Source organism: Pinus tabuliformis, chromosome 8 (assembly GCF_031772625.1).
Source record: "Pinus tabuliformis cultivar Carrire ecotype Pingquan chromosome 8, CPIR1, whole genome shotgun sequence".
NCBI classification, from domain to species: domain Eukaryota; kingdom Viridiplantae; phylum Streptophyta; class Pinopsida; order Pinales; family Pinaceae; genus Pinus; species Pinus tabuliformis.
The window spans coordinates 1,563,364,048-1,563,390,508 of NC_142294.1; the positions used below are offsets into that span (position 1 = coordinate 1,563,364,048).

General features: G+C 37.1%; 1 protein-coding gene and 1 non-coding gene across 2 annotated transcripts; one reads left to right on the forward strand and one right to left on the reverse strand.

Moving 5' to 3' along the window:
* Positions 1–16,406: 16,406 nt before the first annotated feature.
* On the reverse strand, positions 16,407–16,478 carry TRNAD-GUC (transfer RNA aspartic acid (anticodon GUC)). Its single transcript has one exon. It is a non-coding gene; the product is annotated as a tRNA-Asp (tRNA).
* Positions 16,479–16,969: 491 nt separating this feature from the next.
* Positions 16,970–18,085, forward strand: LOC149241956 ((R)-mandelonitrile beta-glucosyltransferase-like). Its single transcript, XM_089370729.1, has 2 exons — positions 16,970–17,312; positions 17,652–18,085. Exons 1-2 carry the CDS (start codon positions 16,970–16,972, stop codon positions 18,083–18,085), a joined length of 777 nt encoding a protein of 258 aa, XP_089226855.1.
* Positions 18,086–26,461: the final 8,376 nt, after the last annotated feature.

Genomic DNA, 26,461 nt, shown 5'->3' on the forward strand with positions numbered 1-26,461 from the left:
ACAATGGGTGCATCCATGGATGAAGATACACATGCGAAATCATGGATGGCAGGTTCACCAAAAATGTCAGGAAAGAACGGAGGAGGCTCAGACAGAAGGGATTCATCCTTCGCCGAGTGTTGATGCTCAAGCTCCCAGTCATACTCTTCATGAATGATAGCGCATGTTGGTTGTGCAACGCCAACTCTGTTAGTGGCTTGTTCCTCGTTCACAACAAGTGTAGAGTCCATAATGGAAGAAAACAAGACAGTATCATCCAAAGGATTAGATGAGTTCGAAGATGGAGGTTGTGGTACAAAACGCATATGACAACTTGATGGAATCACAACAAAATCTGCGCAAAAATTAAGCGACATGATGTTGGGAGAATGTGACAGTTGAAAAAATGTGTGAGCATGATTTGTTGCTTCAATCTGCAGTGGTGGAGTTGTTTGCTGAGGGGACAACGGACAGTCACTTGTGACAGTGACTGTATCCGTCCGTGATTGTGCATCTCCATCACTGAAGAATACTGAGCGAGGCTTGATTTCAAACTTCTTCTTTGGACGAACATATTTCTTAACGCAATACTCAAATCGGTCCCAAAGATAGAAAATTTCATCTGGCTCTTCGGAGCTTGAGACTGCAAATCAAGGAAGCGTTGCCAAAAATCCATAGGTGATTCATGCAAAACCTTCCGTTGTTGTAACAATTTTTTGTCAAGATAGTCTAGATCAAAATGATAGAAAGTGTCTTCAATGAGATCATAAAAGTGCTCAAGTGAGTGGACGTTGTCAGTTGGCAGGTTGCACAACCATTGATGTGGATCTTCATGAAGTGAGTATGCAAGAAACAAACTGGCTTGTTCATCAGAACATCCATCTTCCTCATGAAGCATGGAAAGAAAGTCATGTAATAACTTAGGCCAGACCACTTCGCCTTCACCCTCATAAGCGTATGCAAACAAGAGATCGAAAAACTCCCTTGTGATGGTTAAAGATTTGACATGCGAAAAACATCGTGGAGGGAGGAGAGTGAAAGACTCCACGATAGATATGCAAAGGTTCAAAATAGGATGAGAGGACACAACTTGTCATCTGGCCCTCCTTTTAGCCCCAGAAAATGTTGACGGTGTTGGACCCGCCAACATGTCAGGGGATCTCCCCGGTAAGAAGTCCCAATTATACCTAAGACCGTTTGGCGTAGGAGTCCCAACAGTGGGTCGTACGGTAATGCCTTGACCACAATTTCACATAGAGGCAAGTAAGATAACTATGTTGGTAGCAAGGGTGTGACAGCTGCAGTAGACAAGGAAGGTGCATGAACAGTTCTAACACACAAAGAGTTAGGTGAGTGCGCCCCTTGGAAACCTGTGGTAGCACACGGCTTGGATGGGAACACATAAGCGAAGATGCATCACAAACTGGAAAGCAAGTTAGCTAACAATCCAAAGTGATGGTTAAACCAATCAACACATTTTAGTAAGATTCATACATACTTATGCAGAATAGTCCATACATGCATGCATAAGAAAACATATATATATACCATTTAGAGTAAACAATAAAGCTGGAATACAATATGACATATGCATGAAACATGTTGGCTCTGTTATATTAAGAAGTGTAAGTTCTAGTGATACAATACATCCATGTCCAACCACTAGTTCCGATAGCAGAACATTACAGCCACAACCGCCTGCTACTCTAAAGAGATGTACTAGCTCCGCGCAGTGGAGAAGCCAAGGCTCGTTACAACACTGTCAAAGCTCTCTCTAAGATAGCCTTATCAGAAGCTTGGCTGACCAAAAGCCTATACAATGAGTTATGAGGTGCTATTTATAGCAAAGGGTGGTGTGACCCTTGACATTCACCTTTGAGACCGTTCATCTACCCTCATGACTCTTAAACTACTCTATGATTGTTACATTCAACTATCGACACTTGAACTTCCACTTGACAAGACGTTACATTACAATGCACATGTTCCCATGTGAGACAAAATGGCTTGAGCAAGCCATGCAAGACATCACTGACACTCAAACCGTTGTGGCGAGACAAACTCTTTGACATGCTTGTGATGGTCGAAGGTGATGAGCTGATGCTAAGCTTAGTTGTCCGTGCGCTCAATGGTGACATCATACTGAAGCGAACTCTTTCCTTCGTTGCATCCTAGTGCACTCATATGGCTCCTCTGTCCAAGTCGTCTAATAGCATGCGCATAGTCGTCCCGGTGCGACTAGACCAACAACATGTTGATGCATAGTGTTTATGCTGCTCTCCAAGCATGTGCTAGTGGCTGTGTGCATCAACTTGTTGAGGTACATGTTTAACTCCAGTCAGACTTTCTTCTTGTCTTCGCTTCGGTGAGTGTGCTGAATGGGTGGGATCGCATGCGTTTGCACAATGACATGCATGCTACTGCATTCCCTTGCATTTAATCAATAACACTGCTCACCTTGTCTGCTCCGTGCCAGGTGCTGGGATGGATCTATAACTTGTATGGGCGCAGTTTCATCCGTGAGTGCATGTTGCACCCCTGCTGTACCTGTTCCTGCTGCAACTCATTCTCTCATCTATGCAGCTCCTGTTCTTCCTTGAGTTGCTGCTTCAACACATGCAACTCCTTCTTTGTTCCGTTCTCTGCCTTTGCGCGATCTTCATGTCGCATTGTCACCTCATAGCCTAAGTCTCCAAAGTTGCTTTCATCACAAGTGGATCTGCTTGAGCTTGCAACTTTGTTCTACCTCTGTGTTGTCAACAACTTTCCTCTTGCGTTCGTTGCATCCGGTATGCTGCCTTCAGCTGCTGTTGATGGTGTTGCTTGTTGTGATGCTGTTGCCGTCATATCTTGATGTCCTTGTCTACAAACAACTTGATGTATTCATGGGTAGGCAAGTTCATAGACACTTTATACACTGCATTCCCAAGTGTGCTCTGAATGATGTCTACTACTCTGCTCTCTTGGAAGCCATTGTACCTGTGCTACCGAGAGACAGATGAACACCTGCAATACCTGGAGACATGGCAACACTCATGGCAAGCAATCTCTCAGTCCAAAACCAAAAAGAACTTGAGAACTGACTTGCAACATACCTGTGTGACTGATCATGAAGGTTGTGCAATTTCTGCCAGGAGGTCGGGAGACTAACTGCCAAAACTGAGCAAGGCATAGTCCAGGCTGTCAGGAGGCTGACTGATTGCTGGAATTGTGCAATGCACAGTCCAACCTGGCCTACTGAGCACTGAAACTGTGTAATGCACAATTTCAGTCAGTAGTGACATGCAACTAACAAACTGCATTGCGCAGTTTCTGGGGCCAACATGACACTGCCTCCAAGAATTGTGCAATGTAATCATGTCGGTCAGTGCCTGGCTATATTTGCACAATTTCTGGAGGGAAGGTAGAGCCTTCGCTTCCGGAAATGTGCAATACTAGCCGAGCAAGGCACGGTCTGGGCCAAGGCAACCCAGTCCAGCCGACGGGCAACTGAAAATATGAGAAGTGTGAATGCATGAGGAGATGAGTGCAAACAAGAGTGAATGATCATTCATGCAAACAACAAGTGCAGGATTCAGGAAACGAGAAAGCATGCAAGCGTGTGAAGCGAGTCGCCACAACGGTGAGCGTTCGTGCAAAAACATTTCCATGCATGCTTTTCTCCAAGTCAACCTCGACGTAGATTTTAGCACAAGTAAACATTTTGTCGCGTGTTTGTGCTCGATCACTATACTTTCCAAAGGCATTGCCAATATTTTTGAAAGTTTCTTCATTCCAACAATGGAGAGGTAGATGAGGCAATTTAACCTATACAGGGACAACTAATGGACTGTATTCTATGAATTGAAAGTCGAGGTCCATTAATTAAGTTAAATCCATAAAGCTCCCATGAAATAGGAGCCACTTTGGAAAATGAGATCCCGATCTATTTTTTCTTCAAAGAGAAAGGTATAAAACCCTTCCCATATAATGATAATACAAACTTTTCTTTGATTAATGGATGCTAGTTCTTGTCGATCCAAGTATTTAGGGATCTAAGGGAAGGCCAAACCCTTGTAAGTTTTCTAATCAGGCCTTTGTCTACTAAACTCAGTGCCATGACACAAGTCTACCCTACATGAACTAAAATATTAGGAATTTAATCAATCTTTTGTACAAACTACATTGATTGAGACTTTTGGGGTCGAGCACACGCAAAAATGAGGGCATTGAAGACATCTATATTTGGAGCAAGTGGGGGTGAATGAGACACAACTCCTCTTGAGTTAGAGGCCATGACCTTGTGCATGTTTATGGCATGCTCCAAAAGTCCAATTTGAAAACTTTTTAAAGTATTCATGTTAAGTTAATGCAATTTATCTTATATGGGTTAAAATTTAAATTATAAAATTTACGAATTAAATTATTGAAATGTATATTTTATTATTAATAATAAATATATCTATATTTGTATTAAAAAAGGAGTAAACAATTATTTATACAAGAAGGGGAAGAGTGAAATTAATGAGAACTAATAAAGAGAAAGGGAATGTTTCTTACATAGGAAAATTTAATTAAAAATTGAAGAGAAAAAGAGAAAAAAAAATTTATATTAATGAAATTAAAAACAAAAAAGTGAGAAGAGTCCATGAGTCTAAAACATATAATGATAGAATGTTTTGTTAAAGCACTTCATAGTGTAAAAGTCATTAATGTGAAACTTAGTATACAAAAATCCAATCATACTATTCTAAAAGTTAATGTGTTCCAGCCAGATGTGATCCCTAACTGATTTAAAAGTTTAGATACTTTTAAGTCCACAAATTAGGCCTAACCCACAACCTAACCAGGTTAGGCATGCCAAGACTCACAACATAGCCGCAAAAAAGAATCTGTACCGCATTTGAACACAAGCTTAACCATAGCAGTTAACGTTATCACAATTCGTTACATTTTCTATTCATAACAATGCCGTTCTAAGTAACCTAACCAGTTGCGAGCAGAGCAGGCTCTGTGCCTATAAATTAATGTGTTACTAGATTGTTAAATTCACTCGTTAGTTTAAGTCTGAGGCTCAAGGTGTTGAAGAGAAATGTGGCCGACTCCTTAAGCCGGTGATTTTCTCTGCCAGATTCTTTTTGTTTGCCCTGATATTTCATTCCATGAGGCGGCTTCTTTCGGCAGGGTACATAGGCCACGGGACTGTGATGATTGATTATTTTTTATTTCATATTCTCAGAGAGTAATATGCCCTGCTTTGGCGTGGCAGCTTGGCTGCTTACACTAAACACTTCTAAGCAGCCGCTGCAGCCTTCCATGGCACTCATCTCTGAAAGAAGGCGAATCTGAGTCCTCTATTATATTTTCTCCCATCGCCTAATGGAATGCAGAGAAATTATGATGCAAAAGACGCTATAGTTTTGTGTATTTCAGCACTGTTTTCTGTTTGTCTAGTGAGTGTTAATTAGCTGATTTCCAGATCGAATGCGTAACTCATTTCTTTATTTTATTTTTTGCTTTAGCATATGCCTTTAGTAGTGAACTGGTGTGTATTGCTGATCTTCAAAGGGTTTCTGGTTTGAGCTCTTATTTTCCCTTTAAATATAAATTTGGAAGACGTTATGAACAAGAGCGAGCGGGGGCCAGTAATAGCTTTTTATGCTAGGGTTAGGCCTGCAAACCCTAAGATTTATTCAGTTGAGTTCTGTCGAGCATCGGAAGGTGAGCACATCTTTTTGCTTTGATAATTGTAAAGAACGTCGACAACTGCATAGAATCAGCAAGTCATAACCCATGGTCGAGGAGGGTCAGAACAACGGTCTTAGCAATTTTTCTCGTGCTGCATCTCTTTATGACCTAAAATTTTAAATTCTCACTCAATTAATATTCTGTTTCTTCGCTGTCCCTATCACAACCTTTAGAAAGCCTGCACATTCCAAATACCTCAATCAGGGTAAGGTTTAGGCTAAACCTTCGATGTGCAAATGAACCCTGTAACAGGGTATATACGCTCGGATAATCACTAGGGTGCACACTTAGATAAGCTTCGCTTTTCAAAATCAACTCTGTAACAGCTTCAAACTTCTCCAATAACCACCAGGGTACAACCTTAACTTCTCTTGCCAAATACTTCAATCAACCCAGCAACAGGGTCGAATCTCTTTACAGGGATACGCCCTGAAATAAGCCTTCACATTCAAAATACTTCCAAATCATGGAATAGCAACCCTGCAATGCAACAGGGTTGAAACTCTTCCAATAACCACCGGGGAATAACCGACAGAGTTTAAGGGCTCCAGTTTGAATGTTAAACCTGCAATCCCTAACTGACAGAGGTTAAGGGCTCCAGTTTGAATGTTAAACCTGCAATCCCTAACTGACAGAGGTTAAGGGCTCTAGTTTGAATATTAAGCCTGCAACAAGGTTGCAACTCTACGGTAACTACCAGGGAAACCCGGAAAATATAAGCTGAAATATTCCGATTACTTCTAGAACTATGCATTCATTATTAGTGCCACCGCAGCTCCCTGTGGGTTAGTCAAAACTCACAGGAATAAATTAGTTTTTTGTTTTTTGTTTTTTGCCATTCAATCTTTTTCTGATTCAAATTGATGATGAGTTGATCCAACTTTCCAACAATCCCCTCGTTAAAAAGACAATACCAAGCCAAGAAACTGATGGTAACATGTTCTCCTAACTTTCTCCAAGAAACTGATGGTAACATGTTCTCCTAACCTTCTCTGATGTCTTTGAATGCATCACATTCCAAAGACAATACCAAGAAACTGATGCTAACATGGTCTCTTAACTTTCTCTCATGTCTTTGAATGCATCACATTCCAAAGACAATACCAAGACACTGATGCTAACATGTTCTCTTAACTTTCTCTCATGTCTTTGAATGCATCACATTCCAAAATGAAATGTTTTTTTGATTCCACAGTTCCGGATGTGCAAAATGTACACACCCGTTCTTCCCATGCTTCTTTGGTGCATGTACACACCCGTTCTTCCCATGCTTCTTGGTGCATGTACACATCCGTTCTTCCCATGCTTCTTTAGGCCTTTTCCGCTTCTTGGTGCATGTACACACCCGTTCTTCCCATGCTTCTTTAGGCCTTTTCCACCATCCTATTTCACACTGACATTGTTGTGAGTTGTTGGTCCCACGAAATGCTAGCTCCAATGAACTAGGTTGTGATGCTAGCTCCAATGAACTAGGCCTTTTCCACTGTCCTGTTTCACAAGTTGTTGTGAGTTGTGAGCTGGTCCCGCGAAATGCTAGCTCCAATGAACTCTGTTTCACAATGAACTTTGTTGCACACCGAAGTTGATGTGAGTTGGTCCCACAAAATGCTAGCTCCAACTCCAATGAACTCTGCTTCATTTCTAGCTCCAATGAACTTTGTTTCACACTGAATGAACTCTATTTCACACTGGAGTTGTTGTGAGTTGTGAGTTGGTCCCACGGAATGTTAGCTCCAATGAACTCTGTATCATACTGATTGTGAGTTGTGAGTTGGTCCCACGGAATGTTAGCTCCAATGAACTCTGTATCATACTGAAGTTGATGTGAGTCCACGAAATGCTAGCTCCAATGAACTCTATTTCATTTCTAGCTCCAATGAACTTTGTTTCACACCGAAGTTGATGTGAGTTGGTGAGTTGGTCCCACCAAATGCTAGCTTTCACACCGAAGTTGATGTGAGTTGGTGAGTTGGTCCCACCAAATGAGTTGGTGAGTTGGTCCCACTAAATGCTCGCTGATGTGAGTTGGTGAGTTGGTCCCACCAAATGCTAGCTTTCACACCGAAGTTGATGTGAGTTGGTGAGTTGGTCCCACCAAATGCTAGCGTTCACACCGAAGTTGATGTGAGTTGGTGAGTTGGTCCCACCAAATGCTAGCTCCAATGAATTTGTTTCACACAGAAGTTGATGTGAGTTGGTCCCACGAAATGCTAGCTCCAATGAACTTTGTTTCACACCGAAGTTGATGTGAGTTGGTCCCACCAAATGCTAGCTGCAATGAATCTCTTTCACACAGAAGTGGATGTGAATTGGTGAGTTGGTCCCACCAAATGCTAGCTCCAATGAATCTCTTTCACATAGAAGTGGATGTGAATTGGTCGTTGATCCTTAATTGATAATGAAAAGTAAAATGTAAAGAAATAATGCAGAATAAATAACACAAAATGAAAACTTGGTGTTGATCCAATTGAGCAATAAGAACCTTTGCCCTCCACAAAATACTAGCTCCAATAAACTCTTTTTTGAAAGTTGAATTCTTCCCATTGATTAATCAAAACCCACAAACATAAGTAAAAATTGAATGTATGCACATTAAAAATGAATAAGAATGAATGTATGTTACGTTAAAAATGGAAAGTTGACCATTTAGGTTTAAAATTTACATTGTGATTCCTTATAAGATCATATAAGGTTACTAAATTTAAAATTTGCATTGTAATTTTTTTTACACAAAAGACATTAAAGATTTTCAAAATTTAAAAGATTTCATGTAATATTATTGAATTTAAAATTTACATTGTGATTTCATTAAATTTTATTAAATTTAAAATTGCATTGTATTTTTTTAAGCAAAAGGGCATTTAAATTTTCATTGTAATTTTTTTTTATACAAATTAATATAATAATTAATAATATTATTTAAAAAATATAATTAAAATTATATTTTTAAATTTAATTTTTATATAATCAGAGCTATCCAATAAAAACAATATTTATATCATTAACATAAATCTAAAATCAAAATTAAAATGTTTTAATACATGTAGTAATAGTTATAAGTATGCTCTAAAATTGTTTCTTTCTATATATTTTACAAAATTATACCTTACGAAATTGACATACCTAAAAAGCAAAATTTACATGTCATGCAATCTGTAATGTCAATTCATTTAGCTCTAAAGAGTAGGATATACCTTACGAAATTGACATACCTAAAAAGCAAAATTTACATGTCATGCAATCTGTAATGTCAATTCATTTAGCTCTAAAGAGTAGGGTAGTGTGTAATTTGGCCATTGATTTTTAAATCTTTTTCACTAATTTAATCCCCTAATAGAGGGCATAAGCTTCAACCTCATATACCTCACAAAATTGACATACCTAAAAAACAAAATTTACATGTCATGCAATTTCCAATGTCAATTCATTTAGCTCTAAAGAGTAGGGTAGTGTTTGATTTGGCCATTGTTTTTTAATTCTTTTTCACTAATTTAATCCCCTAATAGAGGGCATAAGCAACTTGGTCATTTGTCATGAATCTTAAGCTTGTCATGTATCTTAAGCTCTGTTTGTCATGCATCCTAAGCCCCCCTAAGCCTGATGAATATTCTCCAAATTTAACTTACAAAATTGACATACCTAAAAAACAAAATTTACAAGTCATGCAATTTGCGATGTCAATTCATTCAGCTCTAAAGAGTAGGATAGTGTCTGATTTGGCCATTCATTTTTAAATCTTTTTCACTAATTTAATCCCCTAATAGATATTCTCCAACTTTAACTTACAAAATTGACATACCTAAAACACAAAATTTACATGTCATGCAATTTGCAATGTCAATTCATTTAGCTCTAAAGGGTAGAGTAGTGTCTAATTTGGCCATTGATTTTTAAATATTTTTCACTAATTTAATCCATTAATAGAGGGCATAAACTTCAAAGTGGTCACTGATTTTTAAATATTTACCCATCCTCCCCTTTTGTCATCCCTAAAATCAATAAAATTTTAATAAAAATATCTTATAATATATTTTTAAATTCAAATTTAATTTGTCATCATCCCCTTTTGTCATCCCTAAAATTAATAAAATTTTAATAAAAATATCTTATAATATATTTTTAAATTCAAATTTAAAAACATTTCCAACCAAAATATCTATACCATAAACTTAAAATTTAACTTTTAATAATTCATAGTACCAAAAAGATATTAGCATTAATTCAAAATTTATATTTTAAGCTACTTTTAAAATTTAAAATTGGTATTTTGTATTATTTATTATAATGGGTTATCACTAATGCTTTTTTTAAGAAAATATTTATAATTATTTGTAAAACCAAAATTGTTTCATACTTCAAAAGTCTAAATATTTCTACCATTTAAGAGTGTTTATGACCTTTTCATTGTGAGTTGGAGGTCATCAAGTGAAATTTTACCCCTAGCTACATTTTTGTCCAACAATACATATCACCCCTATATATTGGTTGAACCCCCTCTAGTATGACCCATATCTAAAACCCATTCCACAGTTTCATGGGTTTTTTCAATGTTCGAGAGACATCCATTTTCTCCTGCAATATCTTGCATATATAAAACACATTCCACAGTTTCATGGGCTTTTTCAATGTTCGAGAGACATCCCTTTTCTCCTGCAATATCTCGTTTTGTCTGGTGTGCAAGCTTTCCATATGCTTATAATATGTTGTTCCTCAATAAGCCTTAGCTCTTTGCCTTGGCATGGTGTTTGTGGGGAGGATGCCAAAGGAGGGGGCGGATTCTAGGTTGTAAGGAGAAGAATTCCAAAAAGTTGTCATCCTTGTTGAGCAAAAACCAAACAATTGGTTTGTGGGGAGGATGCGAAAGGAGGGGATGAATTCTAGGTTGTAAGGAGAAGAATTCCAAAAAGCTGCCATCCTTGTGTTCACAAGCTCAAGGCGTAATGAATTGTCTACGAGTTTTATTTATATGTGGGAAGTCACACATTAAGATACAAACTAAAGTAAGATATTTTTTTAATATTTAAAATTACATCAAATGGGATTAAGTAGAGTTTTGTGAAATTGATGCTCCATTTATGAATTTGGTGTTAAGTTTCACAATATGGATTGTTGTAAAAACCTTAAGTTCTTGTTTGTGGTAATGGTCAAATATCAAAAGGATTTTGTTTTTATCTATCTATAAGGCATTCTTGTCATGATCATCTAATGGGAACATGTATAGTTGTCTCTTTGATTAAATATGATATTATGTAAAGGTAATAATAATTATGTCAAACACATTGTACTTATTGTACCTACATAAAGAGTAGGCAAGGGAATGGTTGTATAGCGTTATGTATATAAAAGCATTTTATGAAGCTTCAAGTCTAAATCATTGTTGAATTTGAATTAGTTAAAATTACTAGTTTAGAAGGTAAGTTAAAATCCCTAATATGAAAATGTAAGAAGGGGGAAATATTTAGGCAACAAGAACACCTTTTAGGCTTAAGGTTAAGTTTACAAGTTATGGACAAAACTCTAATAACTTAGCAGTTCCAAATTATTGCTTATTATGAATCAATTTTGTTCCAAAGCTCATTTTGGGACACTGTAACTTAACAAGTGCATAGCTATGCAAGTGCAAAGCTATGTTTGATTCCTCAACTATACCAACTCAAAATTTAAAACATCATGTAATACATTGTGCAAAGCTATGTTTGATTCCTCAACTATAACAAATCAAAATCTAAAACATCATGTAATACATTGTACTCCTTGATAAGAAAATGCTTTCTTAGTTGGAAAGAATGAAGTGAATGGCAAAATAATGGTATTAAATATAAAGAGTCTATAACCTATACATATTTTTGTTCAAGCACAAGTGCACTCACATAAACTAAACATATTTTTTGTGATTCACAAGTGTGTGTGTGTGTATATGTATATATATATATATATAGAGAGAGAGAGAGAGAGAGAGAGAGAGAGACTTGTGGAAACCACTCAAATCCTTGATTAGGTTATTTTTCTATTTCTCAACTGATAGAAAAATAACTAGATAAAGGTTCACTCATAGGTTATTTTCTCCTTTCTCTTACCAAAAAAATGAAAAACATCTTCATAAATTCACCCTTTCATAATTTAATTTTGCATTTTTTGAATTTGATATTCACACTTTTAAAACACTAATTTTCTTTAAAATAAATCCAAATTTAATGAAATAGTCATATATGTTATATGTTGATGCTTATGCACTCATCAATATGCTTTATTTTTCTATCTTGATTGTTTGTGATCTAATCCTTTTATTCATAAACTTAAATTTTCTATTACAACTTGTGGAAACCACTACAAATCCTTAATGCTATTTTCCTATTTCGTGATAGAAAAACAAAAAGTGAAAACATCTTCATAGATTCACTTTTGAAAAGGCTAATTTTGACCATGTTTAGAGAGCTTTAGTTTAAAATAAACTCAAATTTAATGAAATAGTCATATATGTTACGTGTTGATGCTTATACACTTAATCACTTGAAAATATCAATATGCTTTATTTTTCTATTTTGATTTGTGAACTAATCCTTTTATTCATAAACATTGAAAGGATAATATGCAACTAGGTTTTAACCCAAACCCTAACTTTATTCATTAGGAGTCATCGTCAGTGGTCATACAAAAGTTCACATGATCTTTCTCACGACTTGGTCCTTCTTAGAGCTTGTTGTCGCATAAGAAAGTTGGATGACCTCCTACAGTTACCCTTTACAATTAGTGTAAAATCACATTAGGATGGTGTCACAATCTCTCTCTTTCTTCTTTTTGATCTGTTAACCTCTAGTTGAATCTCATTAGTTTTATACATTTTATCATATTTCTAGTGAAAAGATTTAGTAATAAATTTTATTGAAGTCGGTCATTAACTTTGCTTAGCTTTGTTTTCAAAAAAGTCCTTTGAGAATCACATTAAATAATTTAATGCAAGATAACTTCCGAAAGCCATGTGTTGAATTGACCTCTACCATCATTTTTTATTTATAATTTTTTTATTAATGATAATTCAATAAATATCTAATTTGAAAGAAAAATTAATCCTTCAAACTACCAATAAGAACTTATTTATAAATGAATTTATCCTCATTATTAACTCCCAAATATATACCCTATGTGCCAAATCTCCTAATTTATACTTTATTAGATGACTACCTAAATAGATTTAAATTTCCTCACATAGGTCTAGAAGTAAAGATATGGAAGGCCATCCCCTTATAAAAGGTATGGAAAAAGATGAATTGATGTTCCATCAACTACATGTATTTATAAGAATGAAGGAGATAAACTAAATTTCAAATAAAGGTTAAATGATAAAATTCGTAAGGAAGAAGAATATAGAAAGTTGATTTGCTTCCACAGACAAGCGTTTGCTTTTAAGTTGATTTCTAAGGCACGAGATTTCAAATTTCTGAAAGGTTGGAGTAAACTACAAAATTTATAAGTTAGGCTCAAGCAAATTCGTTTGAAGAACGATAACTTGGGAAGAGGTTGGCAAATGAGCAAGAGGCTTAGAGTGAGTTGAAGGTAAGCCTTTTACTAAGCAAGAGTTGATATGATTTATATGTTGTAATAATATTAAAGTTGATGAGAATGCCCCCAATTAGGACATTATTGAGTGCATTGATGTTGATGTTGATCCTTTTACTACAAGTTTTTAGAAGACCCTTAATGACCATCAAGTTAGGTATAAATTTGATCAACATGATCATTAAGGTATAAATTTGATCAACACTCCTACTCGTCAGTTAATTTTTTTATGACGAGTTTCTTTTTGAAATTGCGAATGCTATCTGCACATACATTTGATTTTAATTTTCACTCATCATTTAGAAATCATGTATTATATGCTTTTGCTATTTTTTTTTGTTGTAAATGTAAAAGCATATTTTTGTTAATATAAATTTTGTGTTTTCTAGTCATTATTATTATTATTTTTTTTTAATTCTAGCTTGACCATAAAATAAGCTCCAACGAGGTGATATCATATATGTATGTATTTTATATTACTTTAAAAGGATCAAACATATTCAACCATGTTCATTCTTAATGTCAAACTAGCCAATGATTTGGTGCAATTACGCATAGTCACTATTTACATAACTTCAAAGGTTTTACACACTATGCTAAACCATTTTTGAAAAGTTTTCAAGTAGCTTGGTCAAACTCATTAACTATAATGTATTTTGAAGAGGGACAATTGATCTTAGCTTTCAATTTCAATTTCATGAGTTGGAGTTAAGGAGAACCTTATAAATAGTAAAACAAGTATGGGTCCACATTTAAATAAGAATTGGGGAGGATTCTAACGTTTCAAGCAATAATAATATGTAGGCATGGATTATAAAGAATTCATAATCTATTGAAAATGCAACAAGAAAATCTAGTTTATCTAGTTTTGACTTTGCCTTTGTCAAACTAGACAAGAAAACCTAGTTTATCTAGTTTTAAGGTCAAACTAGATTAAAATTCGAATTTCTATTTCAACAGGAGGTAGTTAATTGAGGTGGCATGGCACTTGTCACTCAGTTAACTCAGTAGGAAATTTGAGTTCAATTCTATATGATTGATTGCTAGTTTGTAGCAATCTATTTTAGTTATTATCAATTTAATTAATTCTATTTGTCAGAAGAACTAGTGGAGGTCAAGTTGTGGAGGTGGAACTTCAACCACACTCAGTGATAAACCAATTAACTAATCAATCAACCCAAAATAATTATTGCACGCAGAGAATTTTAGTTACCTAGTTGAGATGGAGATTCCAAGGTAGTGTATTGTCAGTTGTAGCATATTCTCATGTGTACAGGTGGTGCATGTAGTCAAAGATTGACCTAAGGCTATTGCACAATTCCTTGGTGTGAAATTCCTAAAAAATAGGAGCAATTTCCCAAGGGAAAAACGCAAGGAAATAAGAGCTTGGGAAGGCTTGAAATTGGCTAAGTGTTGACCAGGTTCAGTCAGTCAAGTAGAGGGATAGACTATACACTTGCAGGGTGTGTTCAGGCTTAAGCATGCATTGTATTTCTTCTATATTATTTTATTAATGCAATATAGATAGTAAGGGGTTTTGAGCAGTTGCTTTCCCCTAGATAAATCTTTGTGCATGTGTGATGTTTCCTTTTGCATGTCTATGATTTGTGTTCTAGATTGTGAATTAACTTTTGCAAATTAGTAGAGTAGCTTCGAGTCTTGTGATTTAGTAAATTTCATTAGGAGATTTGAATCTACACATTAATTTCTACATAATCTTCAGATAAGGAAGAAGAAATAGAGCTTTCTAGCAGACACATACACACTTAAAAGGAACAAACCCAATTGTATTTAGATTGTGTGAATGTATCTAAAGCATAATAGCCTTGATAACCACACATTTAATATTTCCATATGCAACCACATAGTAGATTTGTTTCCTATCAAATTAATAAATAAACCCATTTTATAAAAACTGAGATCTATCGCCTATGTGCCAGCATTAAAGAAATTACATAGACCTCTCAAAATCAAACAAAAAACAATCCTTTTACCTACATAAACAAAAAAATCAGTTAGTGCTTTATATAGAATATCAATGGCTCATGGGTGTGGACATGTTGTGTTGAGTCTCAACCTTTAAGCTTTAGCCTTCAAGACATGATCTATGATTAAGTGTATACAATGTAGGATCACATGGTGTGACTAAATTACACCATAATATATAACTCACATATCAAATTGACTGTTAGAAAAATTAAGTAGCCTTCATTATTGATGTGCACATTTTGAAATGGTCAATATTTGATGGTTAAATAAGAAAAATATGGGTAATTACTTGTCAAATTTAACCCATGACCATGACCAACCTCCTCCTACAATTGGCATGTTTACAATTTAGTATAGGGTTATATTTATGGTCTTATACATTGAATTAGGAAATCTACAATTTTTTTTAGATAACCTAAACTAGGTGATGTTGCATTCATGCATATCCATGTAAATGTATTTTTGATCTATAAATATAGAAAATAAGTCTGACATTTGAATTTATCTCATGTTGGTTAAAATTCTTAAAAGCACCACCATATCAAGTGCCTAGCCATAGGCTTAACTATTTTTTCTTATACATCCACAACCACATCAGTTTTCTAAACTTTGAAAGATAATTTCCTAAAGCTAAATCACCTAATAATTTTTTACTAAATCACTGAATAATTTTTTAATTAAAAAACTCAACTCACATCCATTCCTACCTTTCAAATCAAAAAATCACCTAATAAATTTTTACTAAATCACTGAATAATTTTTTAATTAAAAAGCTCAACTCACATCAATTCCTGCCTTGCCTTTCAAATCAAAAAATCAAGCTCAACTCACATCAATTCCTGCCTTGCCTTTCAAATCAAAAAATAAAGCTCAACATCAATTCCTGCCTTGCCTTTCAAATCAAAAAATAAAGCTCAACTCACATCAATTCCTGCCTTTCAAATCAAATAGTTTTCGTACCTTTTGAACCTATATTTCACACCCACCCAATTTCATTTTTTGGAAACATTAATTTTGAACTTCTACCACATACATGGTTAATGCAATTTTGGAAACAAAATTTATCGAAATAAATACATATATGATACGATCAATTTTCGAAACAAAATTTAACACATTCTTTGCGTGTGCAGATGGCTAAAAGCCCAACAAAGCGCCGTTGCCGGGGATCGAACCCGGGTCACCCGCGTGACAGGCGGGAATACTCACCACTATACTACAACGACTTACATGCTGTTTAATGAGAAATCGTTAACCTTTGTAAACCTTCGTTTTGACAAATATAAATAGCCACCATCAGGGGTTAAATTTGACGCCCGTATACCCGTTTTTAGCCTTTTTACCCGTAAAATACGTTTCAATTTCAAATCTCCACGTCATCTGCAACTTGCTATTAATTTTTGAAAACGTCAATATGACGGGCAGGTTTAAAAATTAAAAGTTTAAATTTTTTTTTTTATAAATTTATATATATATATATATATAACCTTACAGTATATATTTTTTACACTGTATAATCCACCTGGCACCCGTAAGTTAAAATTTAAAGTGATTGAAATGGACCGGTTCGAGCCTCGAGGTACTGGAACTTGGATTCAAAAGGACGAAGGAGATCGTCGACGTGGTGGAACATTAAGGGCGATTCGCATCTATTCTCTCTCGCTCTGAGAATCGGCCGTCTTCTGTGTTACTGAAGTACATTCGTAATAGCGCTGGTATGACGAGCCGACCTCATGCTGTCATGTTCCCTTTTCCCACTGAAGGTCACATTAGGCCCATGCTGCAACTTTCCAGAATCTTATACGCCCGAGGTTTTTATATCACATTCGTTAACACCGATTATATACAAGAGCGGTGGGTTAGGTCTGGATCGGAGTCCCTGAAATCTCACCCGGCGGACTTCAGATTTGAAACTATTCCAGACGGCCTGCCTGCCGACCATGGCCGGACCCTCAAACTAGATGAGCTATCTGAGTCCTTGAATGACAACGCCCCTCTGCATTTCGACAAGCTCATTGACAAGTTGAAGAATTTACAGCCAGACGTTCCTCCCGTGACATGTATTATTTCTGATGGGGTTCTTTCCTTTCCGTAGAATACCGCGAGGAAGCTGGGAGTTCCCAGAGTATCTTTCTGGACGCTCAGCGCTTGTGGCTTCTAAGCTTATTTCTTCATGCCTCTTCTCGTTGAAAATGGTTATGTTCCTCTCAAAGATATATCACTATGGCAATTCTTTTCATCTCCCTGTACTTTTTTTCTTTTCATATGAGTTTTGTTGTCTGATTGCACTAAGGTCAGTTGAGTTTGAATTTCTTTTGAAATAAGTTAATTCCAAGTTTTGATCCTCAACTCCTCTCCATTAATGGATTTGAAGGACTAAATGCAATGGTTTACTGCAGATGAGAGGTGTTTTACAAATGGATACATGGAAGAAATACTGACGTGCATTCCTGGAATGCCCCCGCTGCATGTCAAAGACCTTCCCAGTTTCTTGCAAGTCGCAGAATCTGCAAAGGGCTACATGTTTGAGCATATGAAAAGTGAAGGGCAGGCCTCTCTGGAAGCCGACATGGTAATACTCAATACCTTTGATGAGCTGGAGGGTCCTGTACTCGACGCACTCCGGATAAGAGTTCCGCCCTTGTATTCTCTTGGCCCTCTTTTACACGCAGCAGAAAGTGATGAGAATCGAAAATCCCATCTGTCTGACAGCATCTGGACTGAAGAAACCGACTGTGTGAAATGGTTGGACGGTCAGGTGCCGTCTTCAGTTGTCTATGTCTGTCATCAGTTTATATACATCGCCGATTCGCCAGCGTTGCCAGGTTTTTGAAATCCCTCCCTCTCTCTCTGTACAAATAACAATAACAATTACACTGTTATAGCTGCTAATTTCATGGGTGGAAAATTGGAAATGGATTGGATAATGCTCATTTTCTACATTTGCTAGGTGATATGGCGGAAGCATAAATGCTAGAATTTTTTAACATATTTCCTTTGATGTGCGACTTTCTGTCGTTAAGATTTTGGCTTTCTTTTAGGAGATTGGTTCGAACATGTTCTTATAAGTAAATTGGGTCATCAAAGTTGGTTGGATTTTTTTGACAAGGCCGTATTAGAAGGGGATTGTGGGTGTGGAGTATATATAGTTATGAATTTTTGACATTCTTATAGTAGGTTTGGAGGTGTCAGATCTAATAGTAAAACTGAAACATCAGCACACATTAGCACTTTGCGGTTTGCTAGATAGCTGGAAATTGAAGAGATTTCAAGTCCAAAATGGTTATTGAGTGAGCTCAAGGACATTCAAATTCAAATTTTGGGCCATGTAACAGATCAAGTCCATGTCAAAATCCTTTAGGCACTTTTCATTCACCCATATTTTTCGTAAGCAGAACTAGGTGGCCTACAACCTCTCCAAATGTGGTAGATTTGTTATTCCGGATGTCATCCGTTACACATCTTTTGTCGCAGATTCTCCTTACAGCTCTGGGAGTTTCATTTTCTAAGACGCAGAGTAGGCCTCTTTGTAGCTCATCTGATCACTTGCCTTGCATCTGGTCTGTAGTTTCCTTTCGTTTTTTTCAATATTTGTTTTGTTTCTTCTCTATGGTGTCAGGCCTACCGGTTTATAGTTGTCAGTTATTTCTGCCAGCAATATTTTGTATCAGACAATTTGTTTTGAAGTGAGAATGTCTTCAGCATCTCTGCTTGTATCTATTGGGAACGTCTTCGTTTCTTTAGTAATTAAGGTATGTTCTCTCCATAGAGTAATTGAGGTATGTTCTCTCCATAGAGATGAATTCAGAACTGGGGCATATAGAAAGTTGAGATGGTTTTTTTTAAGTAAAAATAAAAATAAAAATTTGCCCTATCTAAACTCAACCTTGTTATACATATAAATATAAAATTAATTGCGCATCCACCTAAGTATGTCATGCCTGTGGTCATACACAGCACGAGAATACACCGTCTTGATACCTCTTTTATGACCATCGATGTGTTGTCACAAGGAAAAATAATTATCTTGAACCCAAGCAAGTTATATTTATTGAAATTTGCTAGAAATTAAGGTTGCTTCAATCAGAGCTGCTTGCACACATATATATACGTAGTATCTGACTTACTAATGAGCCTAATTTTACATAGAGTAGGATGCCGATTCCTGAGATGCCTCTGGATCCAAGATAGAGTATGACGTTGAAGGATTGGAAGCCCAGCAGTTGTTGTTTCTATATATATTTCCCATCTATTTTATCAGTATTTCCATTTTAAACAAAAAAAAACTCAGAACATTTGAACAATTTGGAAAATTTGCAGAAAAATTTGATCAGCAGGTCTCAAAACAAAGTGTAGCAATGAGACTTGAGCCGAATTGTACAACAAAAAATGAAAATTTTGAACAATTATGAGTACAATTTGAAATTAGATGAAACTTGTACAAATAAATTTTAAAAGTCATATGATGGGCAGTTTAAAAATAAAAACGTCATAAAAAAATTCCTTGACAGGTAGGGTCACCCGTCAAATTTAACCCCTGGCCACCATTATAGTACGACAAATTAATTTTTTTGGGTTCAAAATCCCTTAAAACGTGCCTCGAATATTATAATTTTCAAAAACATAGTATTAACCATGTAAACCTTAATTTTTAGGAAGGCAAAAAGGGCAGTGAAATTTGATATAAGTTGTAAAAGGAAAACATGCATATGAAAACATATAATATTATTGCGACATTGAATATGGAAATAGTTCATCAATTCATATTGTTATTGTGAACACCTATTTATTGAGTTGAGAGGCTCATTCTACAGTCCAATATGATGTGTAACGTTGTTCATCTGTGATCAATGAAAAATCTAAAAATAAAAATAAATAAATAACTATACAAAACGTTTAAATGACGTCGGCTCATAAAAACATTTACACGCTCATGTTAGATCCATATTTAAGATGGATCTATGCTGGTTTTATAGATTTTCTTTAAATGTGAGTGATCAGTTCATGGTTCTGTTGCTTATAATTCCTCCAAAGTATGATGAGGTTCAATGAGCATGAGCATTGTATATGGAACTTTGATGTACCTTTGACAAAACCATGAACATGAGGAATTGTACCTAGGTGAATTTGTAGTATGTATGTATCTTGATTTGTCTCATCATAGTTGTTCGACGAAAATGAGTGTCAGGAGAAAGTGAAAATAGAGTCATGTATCTAGAAGATCAAGAGTCTTTGGCCTTGACTCAATGGAAAATTGCTATTGAATCAATCAAAATCGACATGGTCATTCAACCCATCAAACATACATACTGATCAATGGGATCTTGCATATGCCATCAGTTTGTTGCGACTAGAATTCAAGGTAACTGCGAGGAACAAAGAGCCTAACACTTCGAGGAGTTTGATAACTCTTGTTGTGGAAAGGATAAGGACTAAGACGGACCTATGAGACCAATTATGAATTTCTCTTTGAAGGCAGGTTAATGAAGAAAATAGTGGGAGGAGGGGTGTTGGGCCTAAAGGGACATCATGATTGGCAGATGCACCACCTTGGGATTGGGTTAAACCTGAGTGTGACACTTCTTATTTTTGCATTGTAAAGCATTTAATATGGCTTTGCCTTATCGTGGGTTATGTATATAGTTCATGTTTTATGTTGTCCTTTCTCACTTATTCTATATAAAAAAGAGGAAAGAGCCTTAGCCATTAATTAGATGTATTTTTTTTTTATCTTTTTTGTTTTTTGTTTTGGAGGTTTTATAGAGTGTAAAATTTAGAGTTTATGTTAATAATAGGGATGAGTTTTGGTTTATCACTTGCGTGATGCATAAGGTCTAAATTGTGTGTGATCTAAACCCTAAACAAACAACATGGAGTGCTAAAGGAGCAAAAGAGTCTTGGAGCTTAGTATGAAACTTAGTTTGAAGAAGACTTGGAGATTAGGTTTATGTAATTGTAATATTCCATTGTAACATAATCTAGAGGTTTTAGTGCTTGTGAATTCCAAGAGAAGAAGACCTAGGGATTGTGGGATGCAAAGCATATGATGAATAAGAAGCTTGGAAGCTAGTGCTAGGTTTTCTCTCCTTATAATCATATGATATAATAAATCATGTGGTTTTAGTAATGTAAACCCTAATGTAAGACATGAGCATTAGAGGAGTGAAGAAGATCAAAATTTTATGTGATGCAAGCTTGGAGAATCTCTTAGAAGACTTGTATGAAGCAAGTAGTAGATCAAGGATGGATTTGTTGGTTTTGATGCCAGCTTGTAGTTAAGCCTTTGGAGTACCTAGGAGTAGCTTGGTGGGATGTATTGCTAGTTCATGATTGTTGGTTAGGGTTTATTGTTGATGGTGGATGCCCTAACTAGGGTTTGTATGCAATTGGAGTTTCCTAGCCTATGATAAGTAGAAGCCAAGTTGGAATTGGTCAATGGAAAACAAAACACTCACTGGCAGCTCATGCAATTCATAAGCTGAGAAACAAGGGAGACCTTTAGTCTTTTCAATGTTTATGTGCTAGTAAATGCAGGGGAGAAGAAGCAGTGTTGGGACTCAATCAAACTCATGGCTAAGGAAGAAATTCTGGGAAATATTATCATTGCAGGTGACCTCAATATAACTTTATGCCCTTCCGAGAAGTGAGGTGGCAGCTCTGTAAGGGATCCAGCGAGGGAATGGGTGGAGGACATCATGCAAGATTGGGATCTGCTCGACATCAAGCCCTTGAAAGGTAAGTATACTTGGTCAAATAAAAGAATTGGTCCTAGCCATATTGTTGCGAGATTAGATAGATTTCTTGTTCAAAGTTCCTATCTTCTCCTTGGTTTAGAAGCTAGGATGCTCATTCTACCATGCAGTACTTCGGATCATAAACCCATAAGGTTGGAGCTTTCAGCTCACAGAAACCTTGGGCCCATCCCTTTTCAATTTTGTCCTTTATGGATTAAGCACTCAGACTTTATGGATAAGGTTAAAGAAAGCTGGAATCAGCCCGTCACAGGGTCTCCCTTTTTTGTGTGGGAGGAAAAATTGAGAAGAGTAAAGGTTGTCCTAAAGAGTTGGGCTAAATCTCTTCCCAATCTGGCTGATGAAAGGAAGATGGCCCATGCCTCCCTCGAGAAGCACCAACTGTAGATGGAAGAGGAGGACCCCTCGGAGGACTCTATATCCAAAGAAGAAAATCTGCAGCAAAGCTTCCACAAAGCTTGCTTGCAAGAGGAAGAATATTGGAGATAGAAATCCCGTAGTCTGTGGTTGAAAGCGGGAGACAGGAATACCTCCTTCTTCCACAAGCAAGCCCAAGCTAGAAGGTCCTTTAACTCTATATCTGAAATAAAGGAAGACCTCGTTACCCACAAGGACTTCACAAGCATCAAAGGGGCTGCCTTCTCCCATTTTGAGAAACTCTACAGTGAAGTCGAGGTTATGAGCCAGGGCACAAGGTTCTTGGATGTTGTCCCCTCCAAGATCTCTTTAAGCATGAATCACCAGCTGGAAGCTAAAGTTACTAGACAGGAAATAAAGGTTGCGCTGTATGAAATGGAGCCGGACAAAGCTCCTGGTCCGGATGGCTTTACAGCCAGATTCATCCAAGTCTGCTGGCAAATAGTGAAGAAGGACTTGCATAGAATGGTTTTAAAATCTCAAAACTGCCAGAAAATTGGAGGCAGCACGAATTCTGCCTTCCTCGCCCTCATCCCAAAGGAGAAGGGTGCCAACACTTTCAACAGGTTTCGTCCGATTTCTCTTTGCAACATTGGTTACAAGCTCATAACAAAGGTGATTGCCAACAGATTGAAGGTCCTCTTGCCCTCTCTCATTCCTGAAAATCAAGGGGGGTTTGTTCAGGGTAGGAAGATCGTGGACAATATAATCCTTGTGCAAGAGGCCATTCATTCTAGTTTGCAGCGCAAAGAAAAAGGTATGGTGGTCAAGCTGGACCTAGCTAACGCGTTTGATCGTGTTCGTCACAATTTCCTCTTTGATGTGATGCATAAGTTTGGTTTTGGTCAGGAGTTTATTAGATGGATCCGGGCTTGCATTTCTGAGCCCTGGATTGCCCCTCTGGTGAATGGAAGAGCAACAAAGTTTTTTAAAGCCTCTAGAGGGCTGCGCCAGGGCTGCCCTCTTTCCCCTCTCCTTTTCGTTTTACAAGCTTCAGTTCTGAGCTTTTATTTAGAAAAATGTCAGGTGGATCAAGAGATTATGGGCCTTAGGATTGCTAGAGGTGTCAAGGATATTAATCATGCATTGTTAGCCGATGACTCTCTTCTGCTGGGTGCTACCTCTGTTCACTCTGCCTCCAGGTTTAGAAAAGTTTTGGATGACTTCTGTTGGACTTCGGGCAGTAAATTAAACGAGGGGAAATGCCACTTCTATGGCTGGAATATCTCCAACAGCGATCTATCCTCAATATCCAGATGTCTGGATTTCGCTGGATCTGCTAATTGGAATTCTTTCAACTATTTGGGCCTTCCTATCTTCCAAAGGAGTCCCTCTAGCAAATATTGGCTCCCGATGGTTGAGAAATTCAAGAATAAAATCCAGTCTTGGGGTTTCTCGTGGCTAAATCTTGCTGGGAAGACAATGCTTATTAAATTTGTTCTAACCAGCCTGCCTATTTTCCAATTCTCAGTCATGTTGGCACCCATCAGCATTCTCAAGAAGATGGAGGAGTGGATTCGTAGGTTTTTCTAGAAGGGTGGCAAGCAAAATGACAGGAAGATCCCCCTAGTCAGTTGGGACAAAGTTTCTAAACCTCTGCTAGAAGGAGGTCTAAACTTCAAGGACCTGCAGATTCATAATATCGCTATGGGGGCTAACATTCTGTGGAGACAAATAGCCCTGAAACCTGGCTGGGCTCAAAAGGCGCTATGGAAGAAATATTTCAGGGTTCATAGGTTACGGAGCTTGGATGATCCTACTCCCACCATTAAAGGATCTCAAATTCATAAGCTATGCATGCAGGCCTTACCTTTGATACAAAAGCATTCCTTTTGGATCCCGAGTAATGGAAAGCTCATCAATATCTGGAATGACAAAATTATGAACGAAGAACCATTAGGTGGTGTCCAAGAGCTCGCTGAGCTTCGAAGCTAGATGTTGAATAATGATATTAAAACTTTGTGGGATATTTCTATTTGGAAGGGAAATGCATTGGCAGGCTGGAAGAAGCCTCAAATTCCGATCGCTCTTGATCAGGCGTGGTCCTTCTTGTTGACTAAGCTGAAAGGAATGGGCCCGATTAATACTAGGAAACAAGATAAGAGAGGTTGGGGCTCTCAGACTGGTTTTTACACAGTTGCACAAGGCTATGCACAACTCAAAAAAATTCCACATGTTCCTTGCTGCCCTGCGATTTGGAGAGGTCTTTGGAGGCAGAAGTGTGTGCCGAAAATTGACTTCTTCAACTGGTTATTATGTCACAACAACATTCTAACAGATGACAGACTTAAGAAGAAAGGCTTCCTTGGCCCTTCTAGATGTGCCCTTTGCTTGGAAAACGAGGAAAATGCCTCTCACTTATTGATCGAATGCAGGTTCACCAAAAGTATATGGGAAGAGGTGATTTCCCCATGGGGATCTACAGTTACTCTGCCCAACACTATTTCTGGCTTCTTTGTCGATTGGGCTCACCTCTATCCCGGGAAGTTCCCCAAGAACAAATGGTTCAAGGCAGCTTGGCTGGCCTATCTGAAATTCATCTTCTGGCACATCTGGATTGAGCACAATCACAAAATTTTTCAAGAGAAAGCGCAGAGTTATAAGCTAGTTTTGACAAAAGCCAATGGCTTGCTCAAGGAGTCTCTTGGTGAGAAGTTTGGGAAGCTGGAGAATAAAAATCTAAGTCCACAAGACTTGGCGTGGGGGAGTGTGCTTGGTCTCCAGTATTCTGATGGTGAGAGACAGAACAACACTTGGAAAGACTAGCAGATTAGGCTTGCTGAGGAAGAATTCCACATGTGGCTCCAAAAGTGTGCTAGCTCCTCTCTTTTTTTTGACGGGGCTGCCAAAGGCAATCCGGGGATTGTTGGGGCTAGAGGTGTCATCATGAATGCGGATGGCAACATTGAGCACAGGTATGCCTGGGGCTTGGGTCATAGTACCAACATGTAAGCAAATGTTATGACCCTAATGCAAGGCCTTAAGCACTTACAGGATCTTGGCATTGAGAAAGTCATTATTCTTGGTGACTCCCAATCCTTGATTAGAATCCTCGTGGATAACACGTCCCCTCGTGATTTCCAGCTAGCAAGAGTGGTTACCAGAATAAGAAAGCTAGTAGGCTCCTTCCTTCAGGTGAACTTTTTTCACGTTCTTCGACAGAATAACAAGGAAGCGGATGCGGAAGCTAATAAATTTGTCCTCCTCCCTGTTGGCACTTGGATAAGAGACGGGGTTGAAGATTGGGATCCGATCCCTTAATTTTGTTTCTCATGTTCCACTATCTTTTACTTCAGCAGTTTGTCTGTATCCACAAGCTTGGGAAAATTCTGGAAATCGACTCGTCTGACGGTATTAAGAAGATCCAGAACATTAGGACTATGGTAATAGTTTATTTATCTGTTGAGGACAGTCGGTCCTTGGGCTATCTGAATGTAATCTGCCAGCTGGTTTTGCCAATCTTTTAATACAAATTATAACCATTTTTGTAAAAAAAGAAAAAGTAATCAACTATTAAAGTTAGGAAATCACATAATAATGAGGGAAGAAAAAAGAGCTGCCAATTTAGGGTCTTAACACATCAAGAAGGATAGAAGAGTCCATGCATTGAATACTTCCAAAAAATCTATTGGCTTTGATGATTAAGAACAATATTATAACTATAATGAATGTAAGTAAGACAAAAGAATTGTCTCAAAATGGCACTAGCACATCAATGATCATTCTCCTTCCAATCACCTACATGAGTGTGGTTATCACATTGTCAACTCTTGATAAAGTCATTGATGGAGTTGAACTTTAGGCATGGTCTATTGTTTTCATTGTAACTAGTGAAACTTTTATAGTCTTCAGATGTAACAACAATGATCCAAGGTACATACAGATGAATCACAAAATAGTGAAGATGTAGATGAATGTTTATTGAAGATTGATTTGAGAAACCTTGCTCTATTGAGAGGACATTGGTCTTAGCTTTTCCCAAATTGCGAGATTGTTGTGGCTCAACACCCCCAAACATTGTTTTCACTTGCAACAACTAT